The sequence below is a fragment of the Denticeps clupeoides genome, chromosome 6 (genome assembly GCF_900700375.1).
Source record: "Denticeps clupeoides chromosome 6, fDenClu1.1, whole genome shotgun sequence".
NCBI classification, from domain to species: Eukaryota; Metazoa; Chordata; class Actinopteri; order Clupeiformes; family Denticipitidae; genus Denticeps; species Denticeps clupeoides.
Window position 1 is genome coordinate 23,963,319 of NC_041712.1, and position 14,263 is coordinate 23,977,581.

The 14,263-nt window shown below is 47.5% G+C and overlaps 3 protein-coding genes across 3 annotated transcripts; 2 read left to right on the forward strand and 1 right to left on the reverse strand.

Annotated features, from left to right (window-relative positions):
- Positions 1–179: 179 nt before the first annotated feature.
- LOC114792933 (organic solute transporter subunit alpha-like) lies at positions 180–2,961 on the forward strand. The gene is made up of 8 exons (XM_028984478.1): positions 180–364; positions 1,261–1,412; positions 1,542–1,615; positions 1,843–2,001; positions 2,152–2,263; positions 2,354–2,500; positions 2,580–2,685; positions 2,771–2,961. Exons 1-8 carry the CDS (start codon positions 292–294, stop codon positions 2,938–2,940), a joined length of 993 nt encoding a protein of 330 aa, XP_028840311.1. The 5' UTR covers positions 180–291; the 3' UTR covers positions 2,941–2,961.
- Positions 2,962–5,957: 2,996 nt separating this feature from the next.
- pdk3b (pyruvate dehydrogenase kinase, isozyme 3b) lies at positions 5,958–10,354 on the forward strand. Its single transcript, XM_028984858.1, has 11 exons — positions 5,958–6,209; positions 6,530–6,671; positions 6,778–6,849; positions 7,236–7,420; positions 7,709–7,798; positions 7,897–7,974; positions 8,048–8,124; positions 8,207–8,308; positions 9,141–9,254; positions 9,334–9,447; positions 9,524–10,354. Exons 1-11 carry the CDS (start codon positions 6,107–6,109, stop codon positions 9,665–9,667), a joined length of 1,221 nt encoding a protein of 406 aa, XP_028840691.1. The 5' UTR covers positions 5,958–6,106; the 3' UTR covers positions 9,668–10,354.
- pcyt1bb (phosphate cytidylyltransferase 1B, choline b) lies at positions 9,931–13,062 on the reverse strand. Its single transcript, XM_028984859.1, has 8 exons — positions 12,944–13,062; positions 12,416–12,518; positions 12,218–12,334; positions 11,988–12,139; positions 11,825–11,903; positions 11,597–11,739; positions 11,350–11,538; positions 9,931–10,142 (listed from the first exon to the last, which is right to left on the reverse strand). Exons 1-8 carry the CDS (start codon positions 13,025–13,027, stop codon positions 9,972–9,974), a joined length of 1,038 nt encoding a protein of 345 aa, XP_028840692.1. The 5' UTR covers positions 13,028–13,062; the 3' UTR covers positions 9,931–9,971.
- Positions 13,063–14,263: the final 1,201 nt, after the last annotated feature.

Genomic DNA, 14,263 nt, shown 5'->3' on the forward strand with positions numbered 1-14,263 from the left:
GAATCCTGAGTTCTGTTCAGGTGTGCTCTGCATTTTCAGGTGTGTGTGTGTGTGTGTGTGTGTGTGTGTGTGTGTGTGTTTTTGGGAGCGGGAATGTTGGAGAAAGTTCACTCTGGGATTTACGCAATGAGCTCCAGCCAACGGATGAGGTGATTTTTTTTTTTTATGATGAAGGTGTTCTCACGCAGCACGGAGGAGCCACAGTGTTATTCGGACCTCAGCAGATCCTCCTGACGGACACGCTTCACTCGGGACGGGCGGCTCTGACCTCTTCAGGACTACTTTTGGAAGATGGAGGAGCTGAATGGCACGATCGATCCCAGCTGTTTACAGGAACCACCGCTGGCCGCTGATGTTATTAACCGTGAGTTATGCCCGATTTATTTTCTTATCTGGACTCCCGTTGATAACATGCGAGGAAAACTATTGGAAGCAGAGGCTAATTGTTTTACTCTATCTTATAGTCTGTTTGCTTTGTGACTTACTGTCTGTGAAAGGCACTATATAGTGATGTTAGTGATGTAGGACTATATATTTTAAACCATTTGCTGCTTGTTGTGTTCTTCAGTATGATTAAATTACTGAGTCAATGCATAATAAATAATTAAACCCTTATTTTATTTTGTATAATCTGCTGTGTATTTTAATTGCCAGTAACATTTTCGGTCAAAATCACAAATGACTCATTTGGCATTTTTGCATTTTATTGCCACACTACACATAAAAAGAGGCGTGTCCCTGGACAGTAGTGATTAACAGGTTTTATTGTGGCACTGCGACGCCAATGTTCTAGTGGAAGGACGTCTGTCAGATTTCAGAATGGATCAAAATGTAATTTAAATAGCATGTAAACAAAATCATGGTGGCCATGGAGACGTCACCACTGGTGGTAGTAGCCTAGTGGGTAACACACACCTATGAACCAGAAGACCCAGGTTCAAATCCCACTTACTACCATTGTGTCCCTGAGCAAGACACTTAACCCTGAGTGTCTCCAGGGGGGGACTGTCCCTGTAACTACTTATTGTAAGTCGCTCTGGATAAGGGCGTCTGGTAAATGCTGTAAATGTAACACTACTGTTTCATCGGTCCGTAGTGCTTATAATCCTTATACATTAATGACGCACACATTTTTGGATGACACTTGATTGTGTTTGTTTGTTGTATGTGGGCATGATTTTTAACGTGTTACGTGAGCTTAAAAATGCGAAACAAATGCAATCTGTGCATTAAGATCAAATGCTTTTGTGTGTTTTACAGAGTTGGACGTTTTCGGCATCATCCTGTACTCCGTCCTGACCGTCATGTCTGTGGTGTCTCTGGTTCTGTATCTGGAGGAGTGTGTGTACGTGTACAGGAAGGTTCCCTCGCCAAAAAAGACCACCATCATATGGGTGAACGGGGCGGCACCAGTGAGTTTATTACTGATTGCCTGACATGCTTTTGGACCGCATGTCCACTGCACCGAAGAACAATTGAGGAGATGAAGAAGTTATTTTGAAAATTTTGTACAGCATTGTATTGCCTTTTGTGTGTTCCAGGTAATTGCATCTATGTCTTGTCTTGGAATGTGGATCCCAAGGGCCACTATGTTCACAGACATGACTTCTAATTCGTATGTTTCCTCCTACAGCTATGGCACACATACAACTGACAACCAAAAATGGTCAAATCATTAAAAAATAAGTTAATGGTGTTTGCTAATTCACAATTTCTTACACATTTCAAATGATTTCATTCAGGATTTTAGTGATGCACACATAGGAAGATTAAACCAGCCGTGGATTTCGCTTCTCCCAATCAGCCCCTGCGATGTACGTGTGTGTGCGTGACTCCCTGCAGGTACTTCGCGATAGTTGTGTACAAGTTCCTCATCCTGATCCTGCAGGAGCTTGGCGGTGATGAAGCCGTCCTGAAGAATTCTGGGAATAAAACCCTGAACATTAGCACTGGACCTTGCTGCTGCTGCTGTCCTTGCCTGCCCCGCGTCCGTGTCACTCGGTAACCAATGGCAACTGGGGACAACCACAGCATACCAATGCTATATGAAATACTGCAGAAAATTCAGACCACTTCTTGGAATAATTATGACAAATACCTACAACTATTATCTGTTACTCTTCTGTTTTAATCTCTTATGCCTTTTTACAGACGGATAATTTTCCTTCTCAAACTGGGATCCCTGCAGTATGCTCTGCTAAAGCCCATCCTCTCTATATTCTCCATCATACTGTGGGCCAATGGGAACTTTGACCTTTCTGATGTGAGCTGAACCACACACATTCAGATTATATGATAAACATTCTATACATACAGTTTTATGTTTCTTATGTTGAAATTCGACCAAATTCAGCTTGAGATCACAGGTGCTGCGATCTGGATTAACCCTTTCATTGGGGTGCTCACCATCATCTCCCTCTGGCCCGTGGCCATCATGTTCATGAACATGTGCACCTCCCTGCGCAGCCAAAGAATCATCCCCAAGTACGCCATGTACCAGGTTAGTCCACAGAGTTTTCCTGTCGGTTGCTCTGCACTGTGACATGAAACCTTTTGACCCTGTGTGTCTATCTGCTCAGCTGGTGCTGGTCCTGAGTCAGCTGCAGTCCGCCATCATCAGTATTTTGTCTCTGGACGGGACCATCGCCTGCTCTCCTCCTTTCTCCTCCATTGCTCGAGGCTCCAGTGAGTTCTCATCCCCTCAGCAGTGTTACAGGCAACGTTGTCATGACCCCTGACCTTTCCCCTCCTATCTTATTTCTCATCGCAGTGCTGAGTCAGCAGCTAATGATTGTGGAGATGTTCATTGTTACCTTGGTGACCAGGCTGCTCTACCGTCGTACCTATGAACCTATAGACCTCAACCCGTGTGACGCTGACAACGGCCAGATCACCAAAATGATCCCGATCTCCGTCAGCACAGAGGAGAACACAGCCTGAGAGAGCGATATATTTGCACATTCATAAATACGTGCAAAAAAATTAACTAAGCACTGCTATAGTGTATATTTATATGTAGTCTTTATGAAAGGTATGTTTTGGAGGTGTGAAAGTTATGAGCTAAAGTAAATGTATTCACTTTTTTATTTATTTCAGTTTTTTCTGGACGACAGAGGAAATAGCTCACATAGTTCATAATTCATCTTTTGAACAGAATATTTGAGCTGCTAAGATTGTGTTAAACTTTTAACATATACCACAGTGGCCGAAGAGTCACTCCTTACATGTGTTCTAATAGTTATAGTTTTGCCCTCTGGTCTATAGTTGTGTGTGCAGCTCATGTGTGCACTGTGAAATGATTACCATGTATTAGTGCTTGGAATAATAAAAGTGAAAGTGAAGTGATTTATCATTGTTATACACAGCACAGCACACAGTGACACGGTGTGTCCTCTGTATTTAAAAATCTCCCTTGGTGAGCAGTGGGCAACTATATCAGGTGCCCGGGGACCAGTGTGTGGGGACGGTGTTTTGCTCAGTGGCACCTTGGCGGATTGGGATTCCAACCGGCAACCTTCTGATTATGGGGCCGCTTCCTTAACCGCGAGGCCACCACTGCCCTAAATGATCTCATACAGTTTACAAGCTTTGTTGCTCAGCAGTTATTATAAATCATTATTAAGAAAGACCGCTATGTTATAAAAACTGCTTAGGACTGTTTCAGGCCATATGCTATGTCTTATCACATGACTTCAGCTACAAAAAGCAGGTTCCCCACCATGTTCATACTGTGGCGCCACCACGCCGCAGTAAAGTGCACTGCAAGATGACCTTGAGTCCTGTTCAGACATATCAGGCTAAAACAGTGTTTCCCAACTTGGTGATTGCAGGGGAGATGCAGAATTTCATTTGTGGGCTTTTAAAAAGCTGAACATGGCAAGAGCTCACAGGGTCATGGCTGTATGAAGTTGGCACAGTAAAACACTGACTGTGTGACTGTTGTTTAGTTAAATGCATCACACAGTATAACAGTCAGTATAACTCTTTAGGGATGATTATAGCTATAATATAGACTCTATATAGCATGCAGTGTAAAACAAGGGGAATTGTTTTATTGTTTTGCAAATAAAAGTTTGTAATTAATAATTTATTCTTTTAATGTGGGTATGTTGGAAAGAACCTTGTGTTGGGGGGGTCCTGGCTTGGACACAGGCTGGGGGCTTCAGGGAAAAAAGGTTGGGAACCACTGATGTAAAACATGCCTTTGTTGTCACTATAAAATTATAATTTAATTATGTTTGCATGCCCAATTTATAAAAACAACCACACACTTCTCCCTGTGCGCCTGTGATGGCTGCCCACTGCTCACCAAGGGTGATGGTTAAATGCAGAGGACAAATTTCACTATATGCACGTAACTTTTTTGGCTTCTCAGATCAGCCGGTCTGGTTGTCTGCACAAAGATTTGGCAAAGGTTTTACGCTGGATGACTTCCTGATGCAACCCTCCCTGTTAACTTGGGCTTGGGACTGGCACTAAGAAATGCATGATCCCATGGTCCCCGCAGCTGGGTTAATGAAAAAGGTATTAAAGAGATAAATAGAAATGCATATGCAATACCCCTTATTTTTTCCACAGGGACCATTTTTGAATAGTATTAGTCTGAATAGAAAAAAAAGAGACAAAAACAATAAATAGTCTGAAATATTAATTAAAATAATGATGTTGTTAATCCACATCTGCTGTTGCACTAGCTGATTTTCAGCTTCACTAAAATAATTAATAAAGCATTTCATTGGAACTCAAGGCTATTTTTTTCTGACAAAATTCCACTCTACACTCTGCAGATCATCATTAACAGGAATTTCCAGCCACTGGACTCATTTACAACAATGTCGAGATCGGATATTTTCACCCATTTAATGCTAAGTTTCCTTTCCAAAACCTGGATGCTTCTAAATGAACCTGAATGGCAGCATATGAGTGAGAATGATTGTTGTCCCTTTGATCTGTGTGTAACAGGCTAATATTAATAATAACAGGATTATAGGAATAGTAAAGCTGCGTCTGTTCAATTCAAATAGGCTCGCTCCTGCAAAAAGCCTTGGAGTTTGGATTGACGACAAACTGAATCTGAACCATCACGTTGCTGCGATCTCCAGATCCTGCAGGTTCACTCTCTACAACATTCGCAAGATTCGGCCTTTTCTTTCACAACAGGCTACGCAGCTCCTCGTCCAGGCAGCGGTCATCTCTAAACTGGACTATTGTAACTCTCTCCTGGCTGGAGCCTCTGCAGTCACCATAAAACCCCTCCAGATGGTCCAAAATGTGGCAGCCCACCTCATCTTCAACCAGCCGAAACACACCCACGTGCCGCTTCTTCTCACCTCTCTCCACCGGCTCCCGGTAGTTGCTCGCATCGAGTTTAAATCTTTGATGCTGCCGACAGGGCTGTAAATGGAAGTTCTCCCTCTTACACCAACACACTACTAGCCAGATACACTCCTGCACGCCCGCTCAGATCTGCAAATGAAACGAGACTGAAAATCCCCTCTTCACGGGGTCTCCGATCCCAGTCGACTCCCTGGCTGGTGGAACAACTTGTCCTGCTCCATTCGACTAGCCGAGACTAACACCATCTTTTAAGAAGCAGTTGAAAACCCACTTGTTCAAAAAGAATTTAACACATGCACACACACTCACAAAATATATATATATTTTTTTCCGTCCAGCACTTAACAATTCCCAGCATGTTCTATTCCTGACAAGTTGGGCCTTATCAGGGCTCTTAGTTTTGTAAACTCAAAATCTATAGAATCTGAATGAGAATTGCTGGTGTTGTCCTCTTGTAAGTCGCCTTGGATAAAAGCGTCTGCCAAGTAAAGTAAAGTAACATAAAGTAAAGTAAAGTAAAGTAAAGTAAAGCTGCGTCTGTTGTTTTGACGGCCGTCCAGACACGCTGCTCGCGCCGAGGGGGCGGGGCGGGAGCGGGCCAATCAGCGCGTCCGCCCGGCGGAGGCGCCGTCGCGTCACGTGACTCGGATTAGACTCTCGGCACGATTAAACGCAATAAAAGTTCGGCGGATCTGACGCCGGTCGGGATGGAAAGCCTGCGGCCGGCCAGACGAGCCTGCCTTCCGGTCCGGGGTCACAGCAGAACGCGATGCGCCTGGCGACGTTGTTGAGGAGGAACGTCGGAGCCAAAGTCGAGTATTACTCGAGGTTCTCGCCATCGCCGATGTCCATCAAGCAGTTCCTGGACTTCGGTGAGTTGCTCTTCTCGCTGTTTAGTTCCGGAACAACAGAACGGACCGAGCTGTGCTGACTTTAAGGTCAACTGGTCGCCTGATTTCACAAGCAGTCAGATTAAAAATAGATTTCGCTCTTGGCCTGAAACGCAATACAACTTATAACTTTAATATTGAGTTTATATTTTGTAGCAGTAATTATAGCAGCATTGCATCTGTGAGTTTCGATGATCCTGTGATTATAAACCTCATGCAGTAAATGGAGTGCAGTTATAATAGTGAGTACACTGCCAGTCTGAGAAGCAGGAGAACATGAGAACGTCCCCTGCTCCTCCCAGGCCGGGAGAACGCGTGTGAGAAGACCTCGTACGTCTTCCTGAGGAAGGAGCTGGCGGTCCGGCTGGCCAACACCATGCGGGAGATCAACCTGCTGCCAGACAACTTGCTCGGCCAGCCCTCCGTCAAGCTGGTGCAGACTTGGTGAGAGGGCCAGGTTGGAACATGCAGCGCAGACACCAGGCATGCAGCAGCCATGATGACGACGCCGTTTGACACAAGAATATGTCCTTTTTAACGCAACTTCCAGGTACAGCCAGAGCTTTGAGGAGCTTCTGGATTATGAGCCGCGGAGTCCGGAAGACCCGCGTACACTGAACGAGTGCGTGAGTTCTTCCTCACAGGAAACGAGCGAGTATTCTGTCATTAATAAACATGTTCTACTGTGTTAAGCATGTTGTATTGCTATATGGATAAAAATGTCGATAAATATCGATTCCTACCGTTGTGTCCCAGAGCAAGACACTTGTGTGTCTCTTGGGGGACAGTCACTGTCACTACTGATTGTAAATTTATTGGGTTAGTTGGCCGTGACACTAACAGGGACTTTTATGATGCCCAGGACCTTACTGAATTCAACAATCAAGAGGTGTCAAGATATTGCATATCAAAAAAGAAAATGTGCAATTTTCGAGGCATATTACACTTAGATAGTACCAGTGATATGACCAACATATGACTTTATATATTTACATTCAAACATTTCAGCTTCCTGGAAAGCCTCACTAAGATCCGCAATCGCCACAACGACGTGGTTCCCACCATGGCCCAGGGCGTCATTGAGTACAAAGACAAGTTTGGCTTTGACCCATTTGTCAGCAGCAATGTGCAGTACTTCCTGGACCGTTTCTACACCAGCCGCATCTCGTACCGCATGCTGATCAACCAGCACAGTGAGTTCCTACCGTCGTTTCCTTCCTGGCAAATTTGGGAGAAAGAATTATTTCCATGTCAAGTGCTTTTCTGAGCAATTGTGACATTTCAGTATTATCCTAATGTTAATTCTCCAATTAAAATGTGCATGCCAGTCCTTTCAGTCATTAAAATGGTCATTAGGTTGGTATGGACCTCTGTACCAAACATACTAGTGCAATCAGTACATATATCAATATGTTGTCTTTTTTTTGCAATCGGCACTTTTTGAATAAAAAATTTACAAAAAAAAAATTTCGATACCGAAGCACTCCTGTTTGGCGATGCCACCAACCCGTCCCACCCCAAACACATCGGGAGCATCGACCCCGCCTGCAATGTGGCAGAAGTGGTCACAGGTGAGAATGTTGCTCCACAGAAATTTTAAAATGGGGGTTTTGACTCTAATTTCTTCATTTTTTTGGTTAATTGAATGGCCACGGCCCCGTGCCGCCAGACGCATATGCCACCGCTAAGATGCTGTGTGAGCAGTACTACATGACGGCTCCTGCACTGGCCATACAGGAGTTCAACAGTAAGTTCACCACATGTTTTATTATTAAAATATAATGTGTGAAATTTTGAAATCTCGACTCTCTACCGCCTAGCCAAGGCCCCGCGCAAGCCCGTCCAGGTGGTCTACGTCCCCTCCCACCTGTTCCACATGCTGTTCGAGCTCTTCAAGGTACGCCCGGACGACCCCGCTCACGCCGTTTATATCCCCACTGCCGTTCTGCTCTGTGAGATGTCGTGTACCGTGCGTTTAGAACTCGATGCGGGCAACGGTGGAGCTCCACGAGAGCAGCGGCGCGCCGCTCCCTCCGGTCAAGGCGCTGGTGACGCTTGGCAAAGAGGACCTCTCAATAAAGGTGCGTTGGGGTGAGAACTCGGGTCTGGAACCCACACAACCACAGAATGTACTGATATGACAGAGGAGATGCCGCTCCGCTGATGAACTGTGGATATTTGTTCCGGGAAGATCTGGGAAAATAGCAGTTCCCAAGGCCAATGTGTGGCTGATAAGTGTCCTAGAGCTGTAAATTTTAGCCAGAGCCAATTTTATCATTTTATTCGTTTTAATCAGAAATTCAATAGTCAGTAGTACCTATCCTTTCCGTATGATGTGCTGCTGGTAAATTGGTTTCGGCGATTGGTAAAAGTGTTTGTTTTCTTAAATGGCCACCATGTGATGCGTTTTAATTGTCATGAGAGCGATGCGAAATTGGATCCTGAGGAGGCGAATGTTTTAAATCCACTCATTTTCCCCAAGTATTTCCTTTCCCTCTTAGTCCAGCGCTCGGCTTGGGCCGGCCCTCTCTGGGCCCAATCATAGCTCTATTATGTCCTAGATGTTCTATATCTAGAGTATAAGAATGTTATGAGGTAAAGAGTGTGTCAACAGTGGGCATCATGGTAGTTGTTGGACGCAGCAGGTCCACCTTCAGGCGCTGTACATCAGTGCGTATGTACGACTGACTGAATTAAGAGCGGCCACCCGCCCGTCTATGCTGGGTGGTAGTAGCCTAGCGGGTGACACACTCGCCTATGAACCAGAAGACCCGGGTTCAAACCCCACTTACTACCATCATGTCCCCGAGCAAGACACTTAACCCTGAGTGTCTCCAGGGGGGACTGTCCCTGTAACTACTGACTGTAAGTCGCTCTGGCGTAATGAAAATGCTGATTTCATTTCCCCCTCAGATCAGTGACAGCGGCGGAGGCGTTCCCCTCAGGAAGATCGACAGGCTGTTCAACTACATGTACTCCACCGCGCCTGCGCCCACCCTGGACCCGGGACAGAGTGCCCCTCCCCTGGTAAACGGCCTCCTCTGTTCGTGTGTGCAAGAGAAATGGAGATTAATGTGACGATGCGGTTGTCCCCGACTCTCTGCAGGCGGGGTTTGGCTACGGCCTGCCCATCTCCAGGCTTTATGCGCGTTACTTCCAGGGGGATCTGAGCCTCTATTCTGTGGAAGGCGTTGGAACACATGCGGTCATATACCTGAAGGTACGTGCTAGTGCATTATAAAATATGGACATTTTTGATTAGGTCTTGCTTATTTGTATTTAAAACGTCTGGACAGGCTTTGTCCAGTGAGTCCTTCGAGCGTCTCCCAGTCTTCAACAAGTCGGCCTGGCGGCACTACCAGGTCGGGCCCGAGGCGGACGACTGGAGTAACCCCAGCAGCGACCCACTGGACGCCTCCAAGTACAAAGCCAACCCATAATCACGTGGCACGTCCCAAAGGCCAGTCGCTGGCGAAGGGACGACGGTGACGGACCGCGGCGGGAAAAAAAATACCAAAGAGTGCATGGCAATTTCGATGTTTTTATTACATGTATGTTACCATGGAAGGTGGAATGAAGAATTCGAGAGTGTGTGTTCTTAGTTAAGACGTTAAATATTGCGTATACAGTACAGTAAAAAAGAAGCACATCTGTACAGCGTGTGTGTTGCATTGCAATGTGAGTTGTTCGGGAATTCCGTTGGACTGTGTGACGTTAGCCGGAGGTAAAGAGCGCGTTTCTCCTCTAGACCCCCCCGCTGCCCGGCCGGCCGGCCGCTCTCGGCGGGGGGGAGCGGAAGCGCAGCGGCCAGTGGGCCGACGGGGAGGGGGAGCGCCCCCTGGTGGGGCTGCTGCTGGGGGACTGGTACGGTGAGAGGGCCTGGAGAACGCGGCCGCTGCGCTCCTGGATCACGTGCTGCCGAGAAACCGAGAGAGAGACAGAGAGAGAGAGGAGTGAGTAAAGGAGGACGCCAAACTAGAAAAGCCAGAAAAGAATAGAGGTGTGGACGTAGAAGTGCTCATAATGACTTATATAAATCTCATAATGACTTGTTATTGTAATGATTTTCATTGCTGCATATTGTTCTCTGGTCTGTGCATGCCTGGGGTTCCACAGTTTTCAGTAACCATGCGTCACAAGGGTTGCGTTACAGGGCCAGTGGTGGCCCCGTAATCAGAAGGTCGCCGGTTCGAATCCCGACCCGCCAAGGTGCCACTGAGCAAGGCACCGTCCCCACACACTGCTCCCCGGGCGCCTGTCATGGCTGCCCACTGCTCACTCAGGGTGATGGGTTAAATGCAGAGGACAAATTTCACTGTGTGCACGTGCTGCTGTGTATCACATGTGACAATCGCTTCACTTTCTTTCAATAATATCATAACTGTGAAAAACGTGTCAAAACATGTTTTAACATTTTGAATGTAAAAGTGATTGTTTTTTGTCATTGCACTGCACACTGCAGCACAGCACACGCTTACACAACGAAACGTGTCCTCTGTATTTAACCATCACCCTTGATGAGCAGTGGGCAGCCATGACAGGCGCCCGGGGAGCAGTGTGTGGGGACGGTGCCTTGCTCAGTGGCACCTTGGCGGGTCGGGATTCGAACCGGCACCTTCTGAGGGGTATGTTTCCTTACCTGCTAGGCCACCACTGCCCCTTTAAATATCCCTCTTGTGAGTGTAAATGTGAAACCTCCAGAATCATCTGTGCAATACTGTCATAATTCTGCACTTTTGGTCGTCTCAGTTATGGATTTCCTTCAACCGCTTATTTATTTATGATATTTTGGGGGGTGGGACTGGGACCAACTGTCAAAACCAGCCCTGAGTCCCTGATCATGACATGATAAACGTGCACCGTTCTCCAGGTGACACGCGGCAGCCATTTTTAAATGGGGTGACGAGGATGATAGTAGCCTAGTGGGTAACACACTCGCCTATGAACCAGAAGACCCAGGTTCAAATCCCACTTACTACCATCGTGTCCCTGAGCAGGACACTTAACCCTGAGTGTCTCCAGGGGGGGGACTGTCCCTGTAACTACTGATTGTAAGGCGCTCTGGATAAGGGAACCTGATGTAAATGTCAGCAGAAATGTCACATTTTTGCCAGATGCTCACCCAGGGTCCCTCAGGGCCAAAGAGTTCCAGGAAGCTGGCGATGAGCTCGCGGGACTTCTCCTCCCATTTGAAGACCAGGTCCTGGCTCTTCTCCTCCACCCTGTGCACCAGGTGCTTGCTCTTCTCCTCCAGCGTCTGCACCCGCTCCTTCATCTTGTCCACCTGCTCCTGCAGACGGTACTTTTTCTCCTGGAGAAACACCCGTCACGAGATGCGCTCGGCCTTCCGACCCCTCCCTCGGTCTTACCTTGATGAAGCCCACGTTGAGCTCCCTCGCGGTGTAGCCCCTCTGCAGGTTGCGGCGGACGTAGACGTCGTAGTCCCGCACGATCCTGGTGATGAGGTCAGAGGTGGAGATGCCCTCCGTACGCTGGGTGGAGACGAACATCCCTGGGGAGCGTAAATACGCATTTCATGGTCTCGCCGTCCTCAGATGCTCTACGCCAGTCAGCTCTGCTGGTCCTGGCCTCCTTACCCGCCTCTTTGATGTGTTTGTAGACGTCCTGAGACCCCGCCGAAGTGTACGGAATGTCATCGTGGGCCACGAAGTCAATCTGAACGGCAAAGAGGAGTAAAGGACGTGAACACCAACGCGAGCCCGTCTGTAGGCGGACAGACGGCTCTCTGCAGACACCGACCCTGTGCCTCTTCAGGAATTCGGGGCTGAGGGTCCAGGGCGCGTCTCGGACCACCTCGTCCACGTAGCGGCAGTGTCTCACCGCCTCGTAGCGCTCATCCTCCGTCATCACCGTGTTGCCCTTGTACTTGTGTGTGAGGGCATCGCTGCACACTAACACACACACACACACACACTTCCTTCAGGTATATGAAAGACTGGACCTTGGCTCACGAACCACGTGACCCGTACCTCCTACTACAAGCTGCGTGTTGGGAAACAGGTTCTTGGCCTGCATCAGCGCGCGGGCGTGGCCCGAGTGGAAGAGGTCGAAGATCCCATCGGCGTAGACCCTCACCGGACGGTGGCCTTCGGACACAACGCGGGCTTATTGTTATTATTCATTCGTCCGATTCGGGTCAGCTTGTGGCGCGAGGGCGTCCCGCTCACCCGGTGTGCCGCGGCGGGCCTGGGCGAGGGTCACCCTGTCGCCGTGCGCCTCCTGGCCCTCGCTGCCCTCCGGCCTCGCGAAGCCGGCCGCTTCCGAAAGGGACTGAGAATAAAACCAAAAACATTTACACAATTCACATCGTTTTCCTCAATTGAGGCTTCAGTCCTGGCGTCTGCCGGGGACGTTCTATCTTATCTTCAGATAAGGCGTCTCAGCTCCGGCTTTAAGCTGTCTGTGTGCGTGTGTGCTGTCAGCATTCTTTGACCTGTCAGATGGCAAGAGGACGAAGGGGCAGGGACGGGACAGCAGACGGCAGGAAATGTCCATCTGCCTCCCGACCCTTGGACACCTTCACTCCTCAACCGCAGCATATAATCACGCAGCAGCATCACATCTACAGTCATCTGGTTCCGGTGAAACCCTGATCTTCTGGCAGGGTGGTCCTCCGCGCAGCCATTTAACATTTCAGAGACCGCTCATCCGCTGTGTCAGATGAATCTGCTTCACAAAGCAATAAAAATGTTGACCTGCCGGCCTCTGCCGCCGCGCCGCCGCTGCTGCTGCTGCTGGGCCGCCGCTCCGTGGGTCCGTGGCCGTCTCCGTCCCGCCATGCCGCAGCAACTGTCCCGGGATCGAGCGCGTCCTCTGCCCTTCGGTGACGACGCGGGCGGGGGGACAAAGTCCGCTGCTGAGCACTCCCATTCAGCGCTATCAATTCATTTATACAAGGCCACGACCGACCGTCCATAAGGTGGCTCCTGGATATAAAGCAACCGAAAAGACACGCTGGACCCCAGTTCTGGCTTCCAGTGATAAATAAATTAAAATAAATAAAAATCCATTTAAAATAAGAAATAAATCATTAAAAGTAAATAAAATTAATTTTAAGCATTTTTTTCTGGTTCTAAAATTAAATTCAACGTATCATCATTATTATTATTATGTAAAATTGCAGATTCTGGTTAATATACAGTAGGATTGTGAGGGGGTGATCACACAGGTCCGAATTATTATCTCCAGAAGCTCCAGTTAAAGCCTGGAAATCTGAGTGGCGCTGATATTATTTTAATAAAAACGACGTCGGTGCATTAACAATACTTGACCAGTAGGTGTCAGTAGGGCTCCCGACTTCACTGGCGTCGTAAGTACTGGTGAGACCAAAATTAGTTTGCCGTTATATAGCGATGCGTTTTTTGCAGTTATTTTATTTTTATTTTATTTTTTGCAGTTTTTTGGCGGTTTTACATCAGGAATGTTAATGGTATTAAGATACCATAGGGGCAGTGGTGGCCTAGTGGTTAAGGAAGCGGCCCCGTAATCAGAAGGTTGCTGGTTCGAATCCCGATCTGCCAAGGTGCCACTGAGGTGCCACTGAGGTGTCACTGAGCAAAGCACCGTCCCCACACACTGCTCCCCGGGCGCCTGTCACGGCTGCCCACTGCTCACTCAGGGTGATGGGTTAAATGCAGAGGACAAATTTCACTGTGTGCTGTGCTGCTGTGTATCACGTGTGACAATCACTTTTTGTGCCATTCAGCTTTTTTTTATCTGTCTGTGTTGAATGAATATGGGTCAAATTGGCCAGAGGAATTACATTTTTTAAAAACTTTTTTGTTGTAGCTGCTGTCTCGGTTCCTTAAACCAGTCTGAACCTCCTAAGATACACAAAAAGTTTTCTACAATTCGGGGACTTCTTTTTTTTTTTAACTCTTTCTCTTCGTTATTTCACAAAATTTGTTTAACTAAGGCTCAACATTTGCCATCATTTATTTCTTGACATATAAAAATACATAGCTGCAACAGGACAAGTGTGGTGCTAATCTTCTGTTTTGTTTCTGTTCTTCTGC

Excerpts from the sequence above, each read along its gene's own strand:
- pcyt1bb (XM_028984859.1), bottom strand. The coding sequence starts at position 13,027 with ATGGCGGGACGGAGACGGCCACGGACCCACGGAGCGGCGGCCCAGCAG. Across the intron at positions 12,519-12,943 it reads GCGGCGGCAGAGGCCGGCAG|TCCCTTTCGGAAGCGGCCGG; the intron begins GTCAACATTTTT and ends TTTTATTCTCAG. Across the intron at positions 11,539-11,596 it reads TCAACGTGGGCTTCATCAAG|GAGAAAAAGTACCGTCTGCA; the intron begins GTAAGACCGAGG and ends GTGTTTCTCCAG.
- LOC114792933 (XM_028984478.1), top strand. The coding sequence starts at position 292 with ATGGAGGAGCTGAATGGCACGATCGATCCCAGCTGTTTACAGGAACCA. Across the intron at positions 365-1,260 it reads GGCCGCTGATGTTATTAACC|AGTTGGACGTTTTCGGCATC; the intron begins GTGAGTTATGCC and ends TGTGTTTTACAG. Across the intron at positions 2,002-2,151 it reads CCCCGCGTCCGTGTCACTCG|ACGGATAATTTTCCTTCTCA; the intron begins GTAACCAATGGC and ends GCCTTTTTACAG.
- pdk3b (XM_028984858.1), top strand. The coding sequence starts at position 6,107 with ATGCGCCTGGCGACGTTGTTGAGGAGGAACGTCGGAGCCAAAGTCGAG. Across the intron at positions 6,850-7,235 it reads GACCCGCGTACACTGAACGA|CTTCCTGGAAAGCCTCACTA; the intron begins GTGCGTGAGTTC and ends CAAACATTTCAG. Across the intron at positions 7,799-7,896 it reads TGTGGCAGAAGTGGTCACAG|ACGCATATGCCACCGCTAAG; the intron begins GTGAGAATGTTG and ends CCGTGCCGCCAG.